General features: G+C 38.9%; 1 protein-coding gene across 3 annotated transcripts in view; it reads right to left on the reverse strand.

Moving 5' to 3' along the window:
* Positions 1-357: 357 nt before the first annotated feature.
* The window catches only part of TBC1D9 (TBC1 domain family member 9), a 50,603-nt gene continuing 27,400 nt past the window's right edge, over positions 358-23,560 (reverse strand). The window contains exons 7-21 of one of the 3 annotated variants that reach the window (XM_051618342.1): positions 22,842-23,048; positions 21,272-21,442; positions 20,669-20,819; positions 18,850-19,064; positions 16,873-16,990; positions 15,641-15,926; positions 14,531-14,660; positions 12,976-13,074; positions 12,791-12,859; positions 11,261-11,501; positions 6,145-6,210; positions 4,833-4,919; positions 3,860-3,934; positions 3,622-3,725; positions 358-2,673 (exon numbers count right to left, since the gene is read on the reverse strand). In XM_051618342.1, coding sequence (XP_051474302.1) covers positions 1,948-2,673; positions 3,622-3,725; positions 3,860-3,934; positions 4,833-4,919; positions 6,145-6,210; positions 11,261-11,501; positions 12,791-12,859; positions 12,976-13,074; positions 14,531-14,660; positions 15,641-15,926; positions 16,873-16,990; positions 18,850-19,064; positions 20,669-20,819; positions 21,272-21,442; positions 22,842-23,048 — 2,745 coding nt within the window. In that variant the 3' untranslated portion in view covers positions 358-1,947. The remainder of the gene's footprint in view (positions 2,674-3,621; positions 3,726-3,859; positions 3,935-4,832; positions 4,920-6,144; positions 6,211-11,260; positions 11,502-12,790; positions 12,860-12,975; positions 13,075-14,530; positions 14,661-15,640; positions 15,927-16,872; positions 16,991-18,849; positions 19,065-20,668; positions 20,820-21,271; positions 21,443-22,841; positions 23,049-23,560) is intronic. The other 2 variants (XM_051618344.1, XM_051618345.1) reach the window with 2 other exon arrangements.

Genomic DNA, 23,560 nt, shown 5'->3' on the forward strand with positions numbered 1-23,560 from the left:
CTGCCACGGTTTTGAGGCTGACATCTCAACTTACCAGTACTCTGTAAAGAACATTCTAATATTTAAAACCTTAAAAGCATGTCTAGTGAGCTACAGCAAAGCATAGATGGGTCGTAAAATATCTGGGGGTCTTAATAAATAGCAACAACTGTTGTCACCAAATGTGAGCATAGCAGGGAAAACTAATGAAATAGTGTAGTTTGAAAGTAGGTTGCATGGGTTGCTTGTTGCAGATGTAATTAAACACATGAAAAGTGTTTAACAAAACAAGGTGTGGAAACAACAAATGGTTTGGTCTGAAACCTGATGTTGAAGAATCAAAATCATTTGTCCATGTAATAAAAACCAATCACCTACTTTTTCCTCTAGCATGACTTTAATAGTTAAAAATCAAATCTGTGCAGAGTGTACTTTATTTGTTCACATTACCTATTTGTGGTTAAAAACCACTTCATCTGACAGTTTAAAAGCATTCTTGTAAAACAAAATAATTGAACATAGGTTCTGCTAAAAAATCTGCAAGTTACATGGATGCAATATACAGGAGTATAAAAAAAATGAACAGTACTTTACAGAAAATATTCTCAAACCAGCAAATAAAGATTAGACATGTAGGCATGATCCTGAACTGAACACATTAATTAAAAAACAGCTAACAAAATTTTAAAAAATGCTGAATATCTGTATAAAAGAAGCAAGGATTCAAAGTGCAGGTGCTCCAGTTTTCATTTTAACGTATTATTCAGTTAGTTGATACAGGATACTATGTATTTTATATAAAGTGACAGTGTTCTCAGTAAGACTTAACATTCAGTTACATTATCTTGAAAACTTTTTTCATTACTGCTACTTCACACTGTTGTAAATGAAGACTTAAGCAATACAGATTTTTATTTTCTTAATCTAACAAGGGTATAAGAGGTTGGTGGTAAAGGTTAGTTTTAAGAGCTAAACTATATATATGCTGTATATCCAGCCTTAGAAGTGTGTGTGTATATATATATATATATATTAAACTTTTAAAAAAACAGTTTTCAGCTTTTAAAAAGAGACTCTACCAATCTGTTCTGGGACCTGCATACACTATCTTTGAAGAACACCAGCAAAGCTTCCAAGTCCAGTGGTTAGGAATACAGCTCCAGGCAGGGTCATGCTGGAAATCTTTCCCTGGAGGCTGCAGCTGGGACAGACCTTTCCCTCAGCTGGGCCCAGTGCAGCCCGAGGCAGCTGCACCCCAGGAAAGGCAAATGGGCTCTGCCTTCTGTCAGAGCAGGAATCACCACATTTAGCTACACTCTCTTGATGTGCCAGCTAGGCTTGGGACGGCCTTCTCACTTTTATTTGAGTGCATCAGCCTCAAGCAGAGGAAGGCAGGGGCCAGGCAAGTGTCACTGAAGTGATCTTTCATATATTAAAAAAATCAAAGCATATATTAAAACCCATTATCCCCTTTGAGGGGTGGGGGGAAACAAACAGTTGTATGAAACAAAATTATCCTTCATGGATGTTGCTGGAACTTAATTTTGTTTGAGGTCCTATTCAGGTTGACAGTGCCCCTCTAAATTGCAGGTAATTAATTTTTTAAATTTATTTCCCAATAATCAAATCTCTATATATGTCTATTTAAAAAATGCACATAGATATTGGCATTAAGTTTACATTTAGAAATGAAGAGCTAATATTTACCATTTTATATTGACAGCAAGGTTAATAATACACACACTTCACTGACAACTGCTATTTTTTTTCTGTATTTTGATTAAAATTTGCACTTGTGTAACATTTCCCACAGAAAGAGTGATTATACTTCAAGATAACTAAGTTTGCACTCCAACACTTTCGCATTAGTGAAAACGAACATGTTTTGAAAATACAAGGGCTCGTGCCAGGTACTAATAAATATAGAATTAAAAAAAAAAATAAAATAATAAAAACCCCGAATGCTTTTTATCCCGACATAGTAGAGATTTCATAGTCACTGGCCGAGGTTATTGGTTTACCCATCATCCTTATGTTTTTAGCATTAGTAATCCTGGCCATCATGGATACAGGCTTGTCAAAATACCTAACCAGTGCTGGCTCAGTCAAAAGGGAGGCTAAAAACTGTTCAAAGGTGATGGCCCAGTCTCTGTCAATGCTAGTGCTTCTACGAAGAGAAGTCGTGTGGTTGCTCTGGACCAAAACAGTATCATCACCAATGTCCTCGCAGTGCAGCTTTTCTTCTTCATGGGAACCTGCACTCAGTACTGAGTAGGAGGACATCGAACTATCATCTTTTGTGTCATCATCGGAAATTAGCATGGAAGAACAGGCTCCGTTGTCTCTAGGAGAAGAGTCTTCGAGCTTAATGTCTTCCATCTGCATGCCCAGGGTGCTGTCGGTGCAAACAACCTCCTCGTCATTGGTGACGAGGCTGCTTTGGAACTGCTTGTGCTGTCCAAGGGGGTACTGCTGGTGCTCTTTCTTCTGAAACAGCTCGCTCTGAATAGTCTTGCTGCAGCTGTTACTGCTGCCATCTGTCTCTTTTGTGGGCTGCATGCTGAAGAGCTTACCAACCTCACCTATCTCCAAAAGCAAACTTGTCACAGCAGCTGTAGCGTGGTACAGATCTTGTTCATTGGGGTCTTCACTGAACATATTGTACATTGTCTTGCACAGTTCAATGAACTGTCCCTAAACACAGCGGGAGAAAACAGTAATGAGAGAGCAGGAAACAATTTGGACTGAGATCTACTAAATCAGTTTTAAAAGTCTGGAATGGAGGTAAGACACGGTATTTTATGTGATTAAACTGAAACTGGAAATAATCTAGGCATAGTCTAGAAAGCATTTTCTATAACTGGGCAGCCAGATGTGTTGCCTCGCTCAAAGCTATTTAGAAAAAAACACTAGATGTTACATCCAACACATGACAAATTTATTTCTCTGCAGCCACAGGAGGGCAACAGAGGGTGAGCAGAGAGACTTGGCATTCATTTTGGTGGATTTTCCTGTAGGAACGATGCTAAGTATAACTAGGGGTCTAATAAAACTAATGAGAAGTAATGAAAAACGAAATGAGAGACCTGCAGCACTCTTAATTGACAGTGGTACCTTAGCTGGATGCAAGCCTTTTGGAATTAAAAACTTATGAATTAAATACAAAGGAGACATGCTTAGGGCTGCCTTAAGAAGCACTGATCTATAGGGAGTAAACCTTCCCTACATGTTCTGGAGGAAACAGCTGCCCCAATGGGCCTCCTCCTCCTTAGCTGCTATGGTCCTAAGGAGAATAAGACTGACTGTATAAATTCCAAAACATAAAATGCTTCTTTCAGGTAACGTGACATTATGAGATAGCTGGTGATGTTAAGTGTCATCTCAACCTTTGTCTAGAGACCAAAATAATATGTTGTCATTCTTACATGTGTGTATCTCACTTTTAGGATATTTTGAGAGCAGAATGCCAGTGACAGTATGTTGAAAACAACAAACTTCTGAAATCAGCTGACTGCTGCTCTGGTAAAAAAAATGGTATGCCTCAAAGTAAAACCTTTATTTAGTGTGAATGTACTGAATATTGGTAGGTATGTGAAGAAAGTTTATAGTTAATGAAAAAGAAGCAAGTGTCAGCAGAAGTACCTGATTCAGTTTGGGCAAGTCCTTTGCATTTTTTGCTTTGGTTTTATTCTCTTGGCTCCACATTCTCAGATAATTTCGATTCTCTTGTGAGGTCTTCTTGCCTACTGTCAGTGAATATCCACAGATGCAGAGAAAGTCCATGAAGAAACCTTAAATTAATACTTTTTTTTCCCACTTTCAAAAGGAGCATCTTTACAAGAAATGAAAGATGTAATTCAAATGGAGACACCACGCATACCTTTGTCTGTTTTCAGACTCACTGTAACAAACCCATCATCTACTCCTTGTTTGTTCCTGCTGTCTAGGCCAACAACTAGGAAGTGGAGGGGCAGGGGGAGAGAGAGATCAGTGTGGTTTTAGATACATACATACTCTTCATGTGCACAGTGCAAAATACAGAAAATGTTTACACTGCAGAAAATGCAGAGTAAAAAGGACAGGACTAAATTAAGATTTTTGCTTATTCTTAAATCTGCTGACAAATTCCATATTATTACTAATATAGATACTAGGACAGGTTTTGTTTGTTTAGTACAATTATTAGCCTGTGTTACCACAACACCACCAGCTTCTAGCAGGATATGTTTGGTGATTATATTAGTGCGTCTTCTTTTGCCTGTCAGGACTTGAAATGCCATCTCTAGTCAATTCTTATCTGTATTTTCAACCAACCTTCCTGCCCCCTGTGATCTGAAGCATGGGAGATATTTTCCTTGAGTTAGAGAGAAATGTAACATCAAGTATTATCTCAAGAAAGAGAATGCAATTTAAGACAACAGCAATGAGAACCAGGTTCTCATTAGGGCACAAAAAGACTTCAAACCACTGAACTACATTTTGCTGTGTCTTTCAGCTTCAGTTTTTTAGACTGTTTTAAGTTTTGATCCACGTATATCTTGAAAGTCACTGTATTTATTCTCATTCTCCATCAGGGCATATATGTTGTTCTCAACACCAAGCTTCTTTCATTGCGACACAGGGATGACATTATCCTGGAAGTGCTTCTGCAATGCACAATCCAGGGGAGTTCTTACTGTACACACACCTGTACCTCTAAGGATATAAAAATACACACAAAGACTACAAACTGCTTTTTACAGAGAATACTTCACTTACAAAGTTTAATCCCATAAAGAAGTAGCTTCCTAAAAAGGCAAGGTGTTTGAAATGCATTACCTCACCTTTTCATACCCAAGACCAAAGATGCCTACCATGTGTGCATTCTGGTGTGATGTCTTCAAAAAAGTACTGAGTAGCTTCAAAAGCAGAGTCTGGCTCTTCTTGCTCAGGGGATGGATCTAAGCAATAGAACAAAATTCTTTCATTAAAAATCCTACCCTTTAATTAAAAACTAGAACGTGCTTCCATTAATACATGATGTCAGTTTCTGTAAGTGTAAGTGTGAGGCTGTGATAGGTTAGGAATCATCTTTTTTCAGCCCACAGGAGATGCACAACTGGACCTCTACTGTCTCCTCCCCAGTACCAAATATTGTCCGGCTAACAAGTAGCTGTTTGCCTTTGGAGGCTGGCTTGCCCATCTTCCTGTGTCTACTTCCTTTGGTTTCTTCTGTGCAGCTCAGCATGTCCTAAGCAGGGTATGAATAATTTCCTAGCTGGAAACCATCCGTTACGTTTTGGCATGAGCTTACCAGTTCCTGAATAACAGAAGCTGCATTCTAAAAATTTATTTCTTCTGTTATAGTTCAATGAAATTGTATTTTTTTTCCAGTTAGTGAATTGCCCAAGCCTATCTCCAGCAAAGCCAGCTGAGAGCAACCAGGGAAACATGTTCAAAGCACATGAAGGTGAATGTCCTCTCAAAGCTTCTAGGTATCTTTACCAGAGGATGTAAATATGTACAAGAATTAAACTACCCAACCAGCTGCAACATACTTAAATAATAGATTTTGTGAGGACAGCAATAGGTTCTTTTTGGCAGAGGTATGACAAGCTACGAAGATGGAGTTCCAGGGTCTCATTTCTTCAGCAGCAAAACTGGTTTGAGATGTTTCCATCCTCTCTCCACCCCAAAATTTCTTTCTCGCTTAGCTGAGTCCAATAGTTTGTACAGCTCCCTGGAAAACACATCTATGAAACAATCCGGAGTTTCCCTCTGCAAACAGTTGTTATCAGCCCAGAGGGGAAACTAAGAAGAAAGCCCAGGGACAGAAATGAGTAGCTGGGAAATGCAGGAACATTTTAAGCTGGCTTCACTGTTAAATAAAGTGCATTAGGATAACAAATGCTGAAGACCATATTTATTCTGCACAGGGGGAAGCCACCAACCCCAGCTAAACAGGCAAGAGACACATAAATGGCTTGTTTGTGGCCGGAGCAATAGAAGGCTGCATGGGTGCTCTCAGACATTCCAACTCTGTGTCTGGTTAGGTAGAAGCTCTCTTATTTTACTGCTGCATAAATAGCTAAAGTAATTTTTAATTGAGAAAGCTAGTCAGAAACAACTCTGCTCCAAATTTCTGTTCTCAACAAGAAAATAGCTATTTTAACATAATTTACTTACCAGGCAAAACATGCATTTTATACAGTAGCTTCAGCTTCTCTGTAAGATCTCCATGGCATGCTGCACCTAAATAGCATTATATACAGTATGTTAATACTCAGCATTAAATGCAAATCTATTTATTATTGCCACAACATTTCATTTTAGAAGCTGTTACATTATCTCTGGGCATCACTGTACTCCTTTTATATCCCAAGATCATAAGGCAGTCACTTGACTTCTAAGATCATATGGTCTGCAGTAGAAATAGCAAGAGAACACAGATCACCTCACCCTGAATTTTGGACTTCAACCTTGGGTCTTTCATTAAATGTTTGTTTAATAAGGCTCAAAAATAATCTGTGATCATCACATTACCACTCAAAGGCCTCCAGCTGAAAGTTAAGAAGACCTTTTTGTGTTGACTTCAAAATGACCTGATCTGAGGATCCAATAACAACATCACATGATTTAGAATAGTATTTACCAAAAAAAGAGAGAGATATTCAAGTAAACAGCATTTATCACAGCTTAGCCCTGGGATAAACTGATGTTCATGCAACACTTTCCAGTGATTTCTCTGCTGCAGCCCCTTCTCCTTTCTGGTCCACACTGCCATTAGCTGTATGAAATCCAGCTCTATTGTAGCCCCTCCTTCTAATTAATTAAATGGGTATGAGTTAATTTTCAAGTATGGAAATAACTGATAATTAGACTTCTTAAAAAATCTTGTTTAGACATGTAATCAATAAACAGATGAATTAACCTTCATTAATTAGGTTACACAGAGGTTTATTTTTACCTTACAGGCTACTGTGTCAACTTACCTCTGCTATGCAAACTACCAAGTGGGGTTTGGCAAATACTAACAATCACAGTCTACTGTAAAGCTTAAGACTACAATAAATACAGATGTTAGGCCAAAGAATTGAGTACATCTTCATTAGCCATTTTGCCTTCAACTTGGTCCCTTTTAAGCACAAAATCTCCTTGTGTTCCTCTCTGGATTGCCACTCTGTGCAGATAATGCTTTCTGTTGTTGTGGAACTATGTCTTAGGCTATGTACCCAGGTACTGCATGAAGTGCCCCACTGCTACAGGCAACATGAAATAACCAAAGCACAGAATGGGCTGCAGTCCTGCACCCTGCAGCAATGGCTAGGGATGCATTCACCAAAATAGGATTCAGGGCACAGGGCATCTGGTGACATATGTAGATTTGTTCTTCTCCCTGTCCCCAGATGTGACAAGGACTGAAAAAGCTCTTGCCTGAGATGAATCTGTGTGTGCTTCCTAATGCCAGGCCTTTTTTCCCCCTTAAAATGCACATTTCCCCCGTAAGATATGAAGACAACACAATGCAGGACAAGTCTACCAAAGGCATTATCTGGGCTCCCTCAGAGACAAACCTCTGGATGTCTCCCAGCAGAGGTGAGAAATTTTACAGGGGGAAGAATGGCCTACTGGCAATAAGGAGGCCAGCTGCAGTGGGCTACCCAAGATTGATTGAGGATTGATGCTGTATTAAACAATGACAAAATCAGGCTACATTCATGAAGACATGAAGAGGAACTGACCTCTGGTAGATGTGCCCCTATTACAAAGAGTTAGGGGAGACCTTTGTATGGCACACTGTGGTACAGGGATAATGTCATAGGAGAGGCCAGAGAATTCAGTGGCCTCCTGCACAGCCCCTGCATCCCTGAACAGAAATGTAGATGACGCTGCTGAAGTGGTAAGACCATTCTTAGTCACAACCAGAAAAACATCCCGACACTCTGGTATCACAGGTCTTAAAATCTCCAACAACTTTCAACAGTTCTTGCCTTTTTACAGTACAAGTCTCAGATGCTGTATCAGCAGTTTTTATCCAGAAGTTTTAAATTAATTTGTGCTTGGAAGAGAGCATGATGACACCCTTTGAATCTTTCTACCTGAAGCAGCAAGTGAAAGCCTCACATGGCATCCCATGTTCTCACACAAACCTGCTCTTACCCCTCTGAGGCTTTGACCACCGCACCTCTTCTCATGGCATGACTAGAACAACCTTCACTGAGCCCTATTTCTGACTGATCTCTGTCAACACTGTCCAGTCTTTTCTGGGAATATTGTCATATATGCACAGTTTTCCCTGTCTTCTTTGAAGCCGTTAACAAAGCGATTAAACAGGTTAGAACTTCAGTCTGTTAATATAAAACTTTGTAGCAGCATTACAGTGTTGGCTTCAGTTCCCCTCTCTCGAACACAGGTGGACAAGTGTGAAGTGTTTGCTCCCTGAAAGGATCACGAGTGGTGAGGTTAACACATTGCTTTCTGAACATCCTCCTGCAACCCAAGCTTGGAGAAAAGCTGTTTTCAGAAAAAAAAAAAAAAGACACACTCAGGTACTCATTAAGAACCACAGTTTTCATGGTGACAGCTTTTGCACAAGGCTGTGGCGAGTGATGCATTCACCAGCTGTCACCAGAGAGGTGGAGGAGCTGTATGCTCTGAGAAGAGAGTATTGCAAAACCACGATGGGAGGCAGGAGATCATTTTCAGTCTATGTCAAAACCCCTCCGGCTTACTGGGATCCTGAGTCAGCTACTGACGACCAGTGTGGTATGGGAGTGCAAGTGAGCTTCTTCATGAGTGAATACCCCAAACAGCTCATAACCAAGGCTGAGAACCCCTTCCAAGCAGCACAACTCCTGGAGCAAACCAATCAAGATCACCCATTTATTTAAACTTGCAGTAACACAACACAGTAAATGTAGAGAATATGCCACGTTGTTCCATCTTTGCTCAGCTGAGGCCTTGGAGGCACCTGAAGCAGGATGTTCTTGAACTGTTTGCTGCAGGGGCTATGAAAAGGAAATGGAGATTCCCAGTTGCAATTCGAGTGCTCTCATATCCAAATGATTTCATGCTGACAAAAAAGAAAGGGCCATGAGTCCATGGTGGGACACATAGCATCCCCTTTTACCTCCTCTTCATGGAGCTCGTAAGCACAAAATAAAGGCTTGGAGGTAACAAATCCTCACGTCTACATGCAGTAAGGCCATTGAAACAGAAATGCTTCAGGTGCCATGGCTGCTTCAGCTGTCATGGCCTCTGAGATGGGCCATGCCTAGAAAGTACTTGAATAGGAAGCTTCCCATAGGAAAGACAGACTTGAGTAACCAGGGCCAGAGTTCAATACTGCTGTTTGGACACAGTAAGAGAGAGGAGAGTGCCCACAGGTCACCTCCAGAATGCCCATCCTCTGGCAATGCTTTTTGGCACAGCCACAAGGAAAAGGCAACATAGTCCCCTGTTGAGCAGATGCGTCTTGTTCCAACAGAAAATATTCCTCAGTTAGGATATACTCCTAGCTAAGGCACATTGGGTTGGTGAGCAGCTGATGTTTGTGCAATTTTTAAAAGTCCTGGGGCATGGTGAAACATGCTCAAAAATATCCTGTGTTGTTTTTTTTTGACCATGTTGTCTTTGCTACTGTTCATGTGCTTCTTAAACTAAAACGGGGTAGGAGTGCTGAGATGTTTTGTTTTTTTAAAAAAGCTTTCAAGCTATGCCACATTTGGCTTGGTTTCTGAAAAAATGTAGTTTTGCAGAATGAGCAGTTTTGACTGAAGATTTTTGTTCACTGATGATGGCTTACAGCCACGTTTGTGCATTCATTTCTGTTCACAGTGCTCAACACTGTTCCTTGTTCTTATTACTCGCTATTGGTTCTAAAAAATGCTGTAACATGCTTAACTGCATCCTGAAAGCAGCAGGAGTAGTTAACCTGCGGGTCATGTCTCAGAAGGCATTAAGTGTTACCAGGCAAGCAGTCCCTCAAATACATTTCAGAACTGCATCACAGGAAGCACTGCTTTTTTTGGGTGGTATGAAGGGAAGGTGTGCAATCAGTTTCACTGTCACATAGCTATTTTGCACCTGCAAAAGAAAGGTGTTACCATTGTTGAACAGAGGCTTTAACGTAGGGCTCCATTTGGAGTCCTAATCCTTAAAAATACTGTTACACAAAGTCACTGAAAGCCAGATTGGTAAACCTTTTCTCTCTCAAAAAGGATATATATAAAGCTAGAGGAAATGTGAGGTTGTCACGAAATAACATGATAGGTGGCAAGATGCTGGTCGCTTAGAGGGAATAATTCCTGCTACATTCAATAAAAAGGTGGTCGGCTCTTGCCTCATCTTTGCTTCTTCATGTTAATCCTGGCTTGCACATTCCCTTTGTTTTGATACTGACTTTCACGTCTTGAAATCTTACTTCCTCAAGACTCGCATGGACTATAATTTCCATTAACAACGTTCAGTCTATCTGACCTGCACCTCCACTCTCTCCTTTTCAGGTGACTTAGATCCTGCTCTCCCTTAGTCTGCAGTTTTGGTTATTGATTTCAGAAGTAATATAGGTAGTACCTCTCACTGCATGTACGGCAAGGTGTGATACCTTCCCCTCACACAGGGACACATGTATATGGGGTGTCCACAGACTTTTAAAGAGAAGCACTTTAACTTAGGCGAAAAGAAAACCATCATGCTCACTCTACCATTCCCCTGCTCCTTACATGTGCACATCAAGTTCTCCAAAGCACTCTTCTTGAACAACCAAAGGAGCAAACGCTGCCTCTCTTCCCTTCCCAGAGCTGGTAGCATTGACAAATAGTATAAATTCCCAACTTTCAGGGAAAGTTTGAGAAGCAGATAACAAAACACAGTGTCACTGAGACAGGAACACTACAGAAGAGCATAGAAGAGACTTTCCCAAAAGAAACACTTTGATTAGAACTAATCACACCAAGTAAACACACAAGTTGCAGGTAATTTTTGTGTTGAGAGCTAGTGGTCAGGGAAACCCTCAGACCCTACTGGACGTGTAGTTCGTGTGATCCACCACTGGCTAGTTTAGTTGCACCTACTGAGACCAGCTTAAACCCCAGTGGGAACCACAGACACAGGCATGATAACATGAACTGAACGGTAGAGTGAAAAGCTCTTAAAACAAAGCTGACTTATGCAAATAGGTATATGTCAAACTCATTATCTGATAGCTAACATAATGTCTGTGTTTTTGAAGGACTATATCCCCTTCAGAAACAAACTGTTTTGGTCAGATTATTCTGAGAGTGCTGTGAATTCTCCTTACTCAGCCCTGAGACGAATTCACGGAAGTTGATGAGCAGGTCTCCATTTTCATCAAGAAGCCTGAATAAGCGTGCAGCTAAGACATCTGAATGAGTTCCACATGCCCAAGGAAAGAGGAGAGCAAACATCCCCTTGAACTGCTCAAAGTCAATCCGGTACTGCTCCAGGTAAGGCAGGCTGGGATCATGCCGGTCAGGAGCATTGCTGTTTCCTCCCCAGTAGCAGCTAGTCAGATGTTCTGCCTGAACAGAAGGCAAATGCTGTGAGATTTTCATCACCTCTGTAAATACCTCATGGCTATCAATGATTAGAAAAGGATCCAGACAACTCATAAAACACACATTCTTAAAACACCACAAGGCTAGCAGAGGGATTTCCTTCTGTCTAGTCCTTGCACTTCTGCAACTGGTTTCTCCTCTAACCAGCACAAAAAGACATCCCTTTACAAAAAAAGAATATAAAGCAAAACTTTTTCTGCCTCTCAGGCAGTCAAAACATGAAATACCTGTTTTGAACAAAGCAGTAAGCAGCTATGACTTGCATATACACACAGGCTTGTTCTGCTTAGTCACCCCCTTTAACCTGATCCCAGAAAGGGGACTCCCATTAAATCTTTAATTTCAGAGCATACAAAAAGAGATCTTTATTGGAAATAGTTTTCGCTGCACTGCGTAGTCTCAAAAACACCCTCTGAAGTCCTACTCTTTCAGTCTTACTGAAGTCAGTGAAAGTTCTGGAGCTTCAGAAGCTTAGAGCTTCTGAAGCCATAGCACTGCCCAGTGATCAACCTGGGACGACTGTCTGACTTGGTCTCACTGATTCCACAGAAGTTTGAAAGAAGGTATTACAGGATTTGGACAATTTAAAAATCGACATGACAGTTTGGAAAATTAAAGCAAAGAAATTCTTCATGGTATACAAACAAAAATTTCTGGTTATAGTAAAATAGAGGAAGGAAGTATTGTCTTTTAAACCACTGTGCATGAAGGTAAAGCTGAGGCATTTTAACTGCTCACCTTTATATTTGTATATCTGATGGTGTTGCCATACAATCAACTTACAAAGACACATCACTTTGTGACACTGAATTTCTATATAATGCAGTATACATTAAAGAATTAGCAACAGCAAAAATTAGCTATTGTGATATAGAAGTATTAACTGTTTGAGATAATAAAGGTATTTTCTGTGCTAAATTCCAAATTTTGGGTCAGGCAGAGAGAGACATACCCAAGTCTCTGAAGATTGATCCAAGAGCTCTACCTATTAACTTTTTCATTAGAATAGTTTTCATCAGTAAATCACTTTTTCCATGGACAAATATTTAGTGAATTACTTACTTCCTGAGCTTTTAAAAGCTGGCAGGGTTTTTTGTATATTCAATAATAGTGCAGCTAATTCAAGTTTATATTAACATACCTGATAGTAAGTAACTCACAGACTCAACCTGGTGTTTAAAAAAGACACAGCACCACATAAATAAATAAATGTTTGCATTTCCTGCAGGCATGTGATCTTCACTTAACTTTACCTTGAAAAGAGCATACAGTTCCTCCAGTTCATCGATAGTAAAAGAAGTCTCTGTCACAATAGTTCGCACCTTTTGAAACATAAAGTGAACAGTTACAGATCTGAAATTCATGTCTCAGAGAAAACCTAACTTAAATTTCAGAAACTGACCTTAGTCTTTGCAAAGGACATTATTTCAGTACTTACCACGTTGCGTTTTGTAGTATCTTCAAGGGTTTGAATGACTTTCAGCCTTTGTTTGAACCTCATCTGTTCAATTAAATCTGCTCGGATACTTCCAAATTTCTTAAAAGATAAAAAGAAGTACAGGATCGTCTGTGTATTAATATTTTGAATACTTAGCTTGCCTTTAATGTATTTGAGAAATTAATTTAATTATGTGATAAGCCACAGACAGTGTATGTTAAAAATTGCTATTAGGCCATTTTTCTAACACATGACAAAGTTGTGACGACTTTGAGAATACATGACTGGATTTTATTTCTCCCTATAACTTATTTTCATTTCATTTGAAAGATCTCATATTAAGTTACAATTCCTCGTATTTTCAACCATAATCAGTGGTTAGAAATTTCTTGGTTGGCAAATCTCTATCTCTAGATTGTTTCATAACTCCTTCTGCAGGGTTTTATCTCAGCTTGTCCAGGAATATGCCTTTAATTTCTAGAGAGAGAGTGGATAATTTAGACTAACTTGTTCTCTAATGGCTGAGACAGAATTACTTTAGCAGTTCTCATATTCATGAGGATCTGAAACCAAGCATCAAGATGCAACTTCCATTAGGAAGAAGATTCTCTGAAGTGCATGATTCTTATTTTCAGAAGTTTTGTCCACAATGCACATAACAGTCTCAGGGAACTCCTGTACATACTACAGAAGCATCCAAGGGGAAAACCTATTAGGAATAATACTCCATTATTTCATACAAAGATGAATGCCTAATCCCTAAGATTTATTTTTGTGAACTATAACTAGAAGTTTTTTGCCATCAAGGAAACAGTTGTAACATACTTAGAAACACACAGATGACCAGCAAGAACAATAATCCTAGATATCAAGTCTGCCACTTGTAAAACAAGTGATACATTTTCAAATTAATAAACTTGATTAAATAAATGCTAAAGCTGTGTTTATCTGTAAAGATGTGCACCTTTATCATGTATCATGTATCAGCAGGGGTATTTTAATTGATGGCTTATTTTTAAAATTTAAGGACAATGAAACTGGCTTGCAAATTTTAGGGTTTTTGCAGGGTTTGTCCTGTGCTTTACATATATTAGTTATTACCTGCTCCTTTCACTTGAAATTCTTTTACCTTTGGTGATAACACAGAAGCTAGTGGCCCATGGCCATAATCAGCATTTGCCGAAAAAAAAGTCAGAGAAACAAAGTTCCAATGATACTATAAAGGTCTTCAGAGATCATACAGATTTCACTAATATTTCAGTATGGAAAAGCATGAAAAAGCTTAAAAGAGAATGAACCTTTTTTGAATTACAAGTTCAGCCTTTTGTTTGTAAATCCCTTTTTGGTTATGGACTGCTTTCCTTTGATGCTGCAGGCTTCTCTACAAAACAGCTCCAATTACAAGTTTTGATTAAAAGAAAGACTAACCCCTCTCTCCTGCCCCATTTCAGAGTTCTTCCAGTTCCAAACAGAGCCAAACTACAGAGTATAAAATTCCTCTGTAAAGCAGAACTAGTGTGGGCTGGAAAGTGCCTGTTAAGAAATGCTATCCTACCTCATAGGAAGACCTGATCAGTCTGAAGATATCCACCTCAGGATAAGGCTCTACATCATCACTGAGCAGTGAGTGAAGATGAGGAATGGGTGGAAGAGTGCTGTCCTTATTAGTTACGCTGTCCAGGTATCTGATGGGGAAAAAAAAAGAGATGAGAAACCCAAGACTCCCCCTCTCTTCTGAAGGTTAACAGAGGAAGTGTTACATATAGATTATTAAACATAAAAATTATCTAACCGCTCTCTACTAATGAATGAAATTATTTCTGATGCAAGTAATTTGGCAAATCCTAACACTACTTTTCCTCAAAGAGAGCTAAAATAACCCTGGTAATTAATTAACCTTATCCCCCCCTATCCTACAGCCCAACCTTGCCGCAAGGGGCTTTAGGGCTTGTTCCTCCCACTGATGCAGATCATCTGTCTTCTATCCTGCAGCTGCAGAACACTTAAATCCTCAACAAGCACTGATGCTTGCTTCAGAGAAAACACAGCCACAATAATATTTAAGATTAGAAAAAAAAAACCAAAACAGTAAGGTTTTAGTAAAAAAATTCCAAAGCTTCAGCAGCATCTTGAAAACTAAACACTACTAACAAATGCAAGGAAATCAGAAATTACTCTCAGCAGTGTTAGTTTGGATTAAATTACTCTTTCCAGACTGCTTATCAGCCTCCTGTTTCACTGAAATCTATTCATTCATGAGCCTACCTAATTCTTCTGAGCTCTGTTTAGTCCATTCCCAATACAATTTCCCTTGACATCAAGGCTTTTTCTTAGAAACATTTAAAAGGTAGCAGGCAAAAGATGAAGTAACAAAAAATATGTAATAAACTAAAATAACAAACCAAAATATGTTCCTGTAACCAGGTTTGGGAAGTTTATATGAATCTCTTGTAAGAAGAATTTGTATCTTGTTGGTCACTTAACATTATCTTACAATAATATAAAGAGTACCTCATAGGGGTGAAAGTGAACTATGAGTGTATAAAACATATACATGTATTGTACTGGTTTAAATTGAGTGCTCCAACATAAAAAAAAACACAAATCAGACAAGTAAGCAAAAAGAAAAAATAAAATTAAGAGACTATTTTCAAATACCAAATACCTTCCCAAGACTGTCATGGCTTCTCCATCATCTTTACAGTTAAGCAGCTTGTCTACATTAGCATCGAGGACAGCGAGCGCTAATTGAAATATCACCTTTATTCCTTCACAGAAGAAACAATCCACAACCACCACTGCACTCTCAAATGGCATTACACTGAGGAAAAGAGTGAGGAACCAGGACAGGGAAATGGTGGATATTACACCCAAGTCCTGCATGCAGTCATAAAGCTGTGGAACATAGTCACGAGCCAACTCTTCAAAGACACCCTGATCCACCAGTGCTCCTGTTGAAAATAAATAAGGTTGAATGTCCATTAATTCAGGAGCAACTGAGTGTATCACCACTTAGGTGAGAAAAAAAATATGTACACATATATTGAATATGTAAATACAAACCCTAAGAATATTCTACATGATGCTTAGACCCCTTTTCTCACTTTCAGATAAGTAACAGAGTCTGTTCCACTATTAACTGTACATACCAATTGAACAGTAATAAGCTTTTTTTAATTACACACTAGATAAGATCTAGCAAAGGGTCATACTGATCTAGCACCTACAGAAGTTATATGATGGTTTAGCACTTACCATTACCAAATGGAGTAAGACTTCTCAGCACCTACTGTTGGAAGAGGCCAGGGTGACTGTGAGAGTTTGGATTTATTCCAGAAGAACCCTGTGTCACATATATCTATGCCATAACACAGCAGGCCAGGAAGAATGATTTCTAAGGTTGAATCAGTAACTCAAACATTTGTGAGCTAGAGTAACGATAGTTTCCATGATAAACTGAGGAGGTACTCACTTCCACACACACAAGGAAACTGTCATCTAATAACAATAGCTTTCAGATACTTGTGTCAGTTCAAATCAGAGGTAAGCAGGCATAGAGACTTCTACTGCAAATTACCAAAGCTCCCGTTTCCACCTTACCTTAATTAGATAACTGGATCTTCTAAAATTTAAATTTTAGCCTCCCATTTCTTTTTTACTTTAAGCCCACTTTAAAATTGCCATCTAATCCTAAGTAAGTGAAAACACTATTAACTGTCACAGTATCTGTTTAGGGAAATGTTTCTGTGCTTCTGAACAAGCTATCATGCCACTATCACTCACAGTTGTATCTATGCCACATATACATCTACATATATGCTTATTTCAATACAAATAATACCAATTATTTTGGTTAATTTTTGCACTGTCATTTTAGAAAATTTCCCCATAACATACCAACAACTCTTGTGTTGTAGTAGTCAGGTAGCATACGTTCACACAGAGCCACCAGCAACCAGAAAGCTTCCTCCTCTTTTGCATAAAGGAGGAGTACTGAAGTGACAATGTTCATAGCCTGAAAGAAGGAGAAATATAAATTGCTAGATCCATTTACTCAATATCTAGCACAGTAACTGGGCAAATAAGTGAATATCTACTCATGGTTAGGAAATTAGCTTAATCTTCCTATGCAGAACCCAAACTGTTCCTGTAAAAAATAGCAGTGTTTTCCCAGTGCTCAAAGAAGGCTTAAGAAAGTCTCAAATAAACCACAGAAAAAAATCATTAGTTGGCTTTGTTTCTTTTATTTTTTCTCCCAAGAGAAAAATAAATCAAGATTTCCTTTCAATATCAAGCTTTCAACTCAGGTTTGCAAGCATCCAGCTACACTGCTACTGATATCCTGCCAACAGGTGCTCTTGGGGAATCAAGGTCTGATGCAGACAAAGTGCCTCCCACATGCACTACTGAGGGCTGCTGCTGTACGACTGCTCACAGATGCAGTCTGCACTCCCCACGCTTCCTGCTCCTGCAGACAGGTCATGACACAACCTATGGGCTCAGGCAAATGCCTGTAATAGTGTCAGTCACAAACAACCAGAGCATAGTGGAACAAAAGTCTCTTGCTGCTGCTTGCTATCCATGTGTATATGACAGTTCACAGCATTATACAATGACCTCTGAACTGTTTGCTTACAATCTTTGACCACATCTCTGTTAGTCTGAAGTATTTCTGTACCATTTTCCTCACAGTTTGCCTCCTAAGGAATTGGCTGCTCATTTCAGGTCCTGTAACATTTTAAGACTCCAGCTTGATCATTACCTGTTTGAAGATTTCAACTGAAACTCAGAAAAACATTACAATTCATAGACAAAAGTCTCTATTATTCCTTTTTATCTTGTCTACTACGTATGAAAGACTTCAGTGCCTGAATTCTCACTGTAACTGTGAATCAGGATTCTGAATGCCACAGACCAACACTCAAGGCCATTAACAATTACTGTGACAGCTTTCAGAAACAGATTCAGTGTCTTTCTACTGTTGCTCTGTTACAACTTTCACAAAAAGTTCTTGTAGCTACGACTTAGTTTTATATTAGTTACCTTCATAAATTATTTAATACCTGTTAGAATTGCTAGTATTTTCACTTACTCATGTTGTATTTAGGGGCCTTACCAGTCAAACATTAATCAGGCATCTTAAAACTCATTAATTCAAGTTTCCTTTCTGCAAGAACAGGTAGGAAGGCAAAAAAAGGGCTCAAGTGATAAATGAAAGTTACATAGCAAGAAAAAACTATTTGGGACAGAAACTAAAGTGATCTGAATCACAGGCATAAGAACTCCAAAACCATGCACTGGTCAGCATTAACTCTACCAATGCATGGTTGTGATGTACAGTGATAAGATATTTTCCATGTTGCCTTGTTTAGGGTTTTTTCCCTAGTTTAGTTTTCAATGGTATAATTTAAAAAAAGTAAGGGAGGTTCTGGAGGGCTACTACAACTAATAGATCGAAAAAGTAGGTAAGAAGTTAAGGCCGAACACTTGGTTTGTTCAGGTTTTTTCCTCCTTAAAAGAAAAGAACTTTCCTTAGGGGCCATTTGTTATTTTCTGCAGATGCACTTCAGTACACCCTGTTGTTATCCTCTGTCCAGTTTCTAGATTTATGGGCAGAAAATAAGCTTACAGAAAATGATGCATATCTCTCAGCATGTGCTGCTAACACTTCTGTTAGAGTAGGTCCTTGTGTCAAATCCCTCTGGCCCCAGCACTACTGTAAACCTGCAGCATTGAGGCTTTACCTCACAGCATTATACATCTGTCAGTGGACTTGACACAGTCAAATACTCATGTATGTGACTGAAGAAATGGGAGCATAACGAAAGAACTGGAACCTCAGAAACTGAAGAAGTGCTGTGATATTTCAATTACCTGACAATAACCTATGTTTGGATTTCTAAAAGCATAAGCTGTCAAGACTCTTCTCAGAGCAGCAATCCCCATCTCATTCTGGAAGGCAGGGTGTTCTGGAAGGGAGCGGTGCAGATCCCTCTCTATCTCTTCTGTAGCAAGATTGTACTTCCCCATCGACTTCTCCACCAGGTCCTCATAATAGCCAGGGTGAGTGGCCATTTCATTAATGGCTCCTGGGAGTGTGAGAACAGTATTAAAACCAGAAGAAAAAAGCAAGGGTTACCAGTTACTGTATTCCAACATGATGATCTTCTGCTCCTCTTTCATCTTGAATGTCACCAACAAGCACTTGGAAAGCAAAAATTAAAAACTATTTTTGTAAAGGTGATTAAAAAAAATTAAAAAGATTTCCTTAGGTGCTTGAGGTATCACCCCTTTTTGACTAGATGCATTTTATAATGAGACTGACAAAAAAAACAAAACCCAAACCCAAACCACCCCACCAAACAACAAGGAAGAAGGAAAAAGATAAAGCCTCTCTCTCAGCCAGAAAGAAAAGAGAGGCATGAAGAACAAACCAGCTGTGTCACTGCATAGTATCATGAGCTCTCTGTGCAGCTGGCTACAGGTTTGATTATCCTACATTATTCAAAACATGCCTCTGAGAAAGCTTCTTGCCTGGGGGAGGGAGCAGATTAATGCTTGGCTGCAGGAAATACAGTCTGTCAGCCAAAAGCAAGAAACAGAAACTCCTGAGCTCTATTCCTGCTTCAGAAAATAACACTGACATCTTGGGCAGGGCACTTAGCCTGTCCCGGGGATACTCTGGCATGCTTGCAGAGTTGCTGTGAGATTTCCCTTCTGACTTTATAACTTCTCTGGAAATTAAAATCTCAGCAGCAAAGTAATGCACATAAGAAATTCTAATTACACATACACCATGAAGATTGGTCCAAACTAGCTACTAATCAGACACAGGACAGATCTGTGCGTTCCTGTACATATTTTCTAAAAACATCTGTTTAATGCCCAGTAGCAAAGAGAAGATGTACAAGATCAAGCATTATTAGGAAAGAAATAAAAACCAAACCAGTAAGCATCTTTAGGTCACTATATAAAGTCCCTGGTAAGCTCATATCCTATATGGTGGTTGTAGCTGTAGTAACTATCTCCAGGAGGGACAGAGCTAGAGAAGGCATACAGTAAGTGAAAGGTTATGAAGAAAGTCTGAGGTATGGACTGATATCCATATAACTAGTAATAAAATCAATAAAATTCTTTAACTCTGGAAAACAGCCTAAGAGGACACAGGTCTAGAGAATACTTACTGGCACAGAAGATGGACAGGAATATTCTCTCACCATTTTCACATACTAGGGGCATGTAATAAAATTATAAAATGACTTTTTTTTATTACTTTTTAAAAAAAAAATAGTTGTTCCATGCAACATGCTTATAATTTGGAATTCCTTGCAACAATTTGCTGTGAAGGCCAAAAGCTTAACTGGATTCAGAAATGTTTAAACAAATGGGAATTAGGTCTGCTGGTGGTTGTTGAACATCTAGAAACCCCTAGACTGCTGGCTTCTGGTAACAAAGAATTCAGTCTGCTTTTCTAGATTTTTTCCTAATTATCTGAGCCTGTTTGAGAAAGGGTATTTACTCGTCTAAACAGAACTCTTGTCTAAACCAGTCTGGCGCCTGCTAACAGTCACAGCTCTACTTGCTCCAAATATTTTTAGATGCTTATTACCTGCACCTTTAAACATCTTTGAAATCCTTTCTTCCCTCATGCTTTTGCTTATATCCCACTGTCATATTCAGATGGAATACCTACCTGAGAACAGGAGCCAAAGTTCCCCTCTCATGCTTTCTGGAATGCCTTTCAGCACAAGGTCTCTGGTTTTCTCTGTGCGATACATGCAGACTCCTTGGCCATATTCAGCAAAGTGAATCTTCCAGGCCTGTTCCTTCAAAAACTCTTTAGCCTAAATGCAAAGAAAGGCAGGCATAAAGATGCAGCTTCAATGTCTAACACTCTCCCCCACTGAAATGCTAAAAGGCCTGCCATGTCCTCACTTTCCAAGCGAGTAAGAAATAACTTGGCTACAGTCCAATTCTCTTCTCACTGGGCTGGTTTCCTCCCGTTTCTTAGCTTCCATCCCAGTAGATTTTGCTGTGAAAAGGATATTGTTAAAGCAGTTGTACTTAAAAGTATATAACCTCTCCTTTATTTACATCCAACTTTGCTTTTTCATGTAGTAAAGTTGTTTGTACTAGTAGAATGACAGTACATTCAATGCTTTATTTCTATGAAAAATACTGCCTCTCAACTGTCTGTGGCAGAACAAAACTCTTCTGGGTCAGAAACGTGCATTTGAAACAAAACATAATTTAACAACTTTTTTAGTCAGATACAGCCCTTCTAGGTGCATTTTACCAGCTTGGGGTTGAACTCCTCAGGTGACCTCCGCCGATACATTGTCATTAAAGCTTGAGTTGCTGTTGGAATGCCATTGTCATTGAGATTGAACTGTCGCTCTCCCTCTGACTCAGAGCTGACGCTTTTATGAGGGCTGGCAGAAATTAAACTACTGGATCTTGTAAACACCTGTGGAAAGCAGTCACAAACAGTACAGACATGGGGCTGAGCCGACAGTCTGGACTTTTTACTTCAAAATCGACATATGTTAATAGGTGACAAAAACTAACGAAACCACCCAAGTACATTGACAGGATGACAGTAGAAATTAAACCAGCATAAAAGAGTGAAATTGTTATCTGTTTCTACATACAACCTCCCCCCTGCCCCAAATAATGAGATCATAGAACTAGAATTGCTTAGATAGTGTTAACTTTAAGCAGGTCCAGACAATTAAACCAGCTCCCTTGGTCTCCTGTCAACATCATGCGACTGCTGACTCCACAGGCTCCTTGACTGCCCAGGATGGAAGATTTATACATAATATATAACTGTGTGTGTGTGTGCACCTTTATATCTGTGTATATATATTTATAAAGACATACACAGAATATATTCTTTTTTTAACCTCACTTTAAAAAAATAAACAACAAACATTCTACAGAAAATTTAAAAGACTGTGATTTGGAAGAAAAATATTTTGAAGAAAATATTTTTGAAGAAAAAGAATTTTCTAGCTTCTCAAACAGCTTTGAAAATTTATCACAGTAAGATCTCATGTAGCAGCTCACACCAAACACCTGAAATTGAAATAAGCAGTCATGCATGTCTATGTATATAGTCATATTATTAAATGTAATACTACTGCTTGTAATTATTAATTTGTGTTTAACAGATCTGGTGAGGTTACGATATGAAGCACCTGAATTTCGTACCTAAACTCTAGGAATTTAGCAGAAGCCTTGATATTCAAAGTGCTTGAGAAAAGTTTAATAATGTCGTTTAAGAACCATTTACTTTGCAAGGGTAAAGGGGGAGGTGGCTCAGAATAGGGCCATTTGATGTCCAGTTCAGGGTCATGGGTGGTTTGTTTTTCTTTTGTTAGTTCCTATGTTCTGAAGTTTGCTAGCAGTGCACATAAAAACTTGCTCAGCTCCAACATCGTTTTCTGAAGAATCAAAGGATGAGATTTAGCAGCTAAGGTCTTGAATAGAGTTTCTTATCAACTCACAATTTATTCAAAGTATTAAAATTCCACAATTACATTTTGACTTGGACAAGTCAATAGATATTAAACAGTATAATTCAATTAACCAGGTAGTTCACTAGGACAACTTCCAACAAGATCCACTAATTTCAGAACACAGCAGCAGGAGTTAGAGCAGCTTTTCCAAAGCAATGGTGTTTTTTCTCTTAGATATCCTAATTGTAAGACTTTAACTGTTCAGCTTAAGGAAGCTAAAGGCATCAGCATAAAAGAGGTAACATTTCTGTCTACAGAGATTTAGCTTTACAAAATTTAGAGGTTTTTCCTGACCACAGCAGTTAAAATCTCCTTCTAGTAAATAATTCATGTTCCTCCACATACCTCATCATCTGAGCTAATATAGCTTCCAGAAATATTCTTTTCCAAGTATATTTTTGAAGTGGTCTGTTGCAGAAAGTCTGAGATCCTCTGTACAAGAAAGTCTCTGTCTTTCAAGTTGGCAAAGAGGAATGTCATTCTGTTTTTTGTGCTGATTGATAATGGGCTGGGCAACACACTGGAGCTGTCTGCCTTCTCCACTATTGTCACCTATGGAGAAACAGTAACTACAGCTTAAGATCTTTAATTAATCAAGTTGGGTGGCCTAAGAAACTGCTCTAATAGAATAAATCCATGCTCCTTTCCCCCTTACATTGAATCACTACAGACATCTCTCTGCAAGAAAACAGGATTTGATACACAGACTGACAAGTCCAGAAGATGAAGACTGTCATCCCTCAACCAACTACTTTCAGTACATTCTCCAGCAAAACTCCTTTGCACTGCTTAGTCTACTTTCCACAGCCTTTATTTGAAAAGAATCAGTAAAGGAAAATTTCTTCTGTGGGATGAATATCTACGGGCTTTTTTGTAGGATCTCTGAATCCCTCTCCTGCTCCTCAACAAGCAGCACAGGCTGAATCAGTAGAGAGTTTTGCTCACTTTTTATAGCAAATATGTGTGAATAAGCCGTTTTTGAGATAACACTTCTGTTATACTATATTGTAGCTGCACACTGTAATAACGACTGTTATTTGAACTGCATTTTCACAGCACACAGA

Source organism: Apus apus, chromosome 4 (genome assembly GCF_020740795.1).
Source record: "Apus apus isolate bApuApu2 chromosome 4, bApuApu2.pri.cur, whole genome shotgun sequence".
NCBI classification, from domain to species: Eukaryota; Metazoa; Chordata; class Aves; order Apodiformes; family Apodidae; genus Apus; species Apus apus.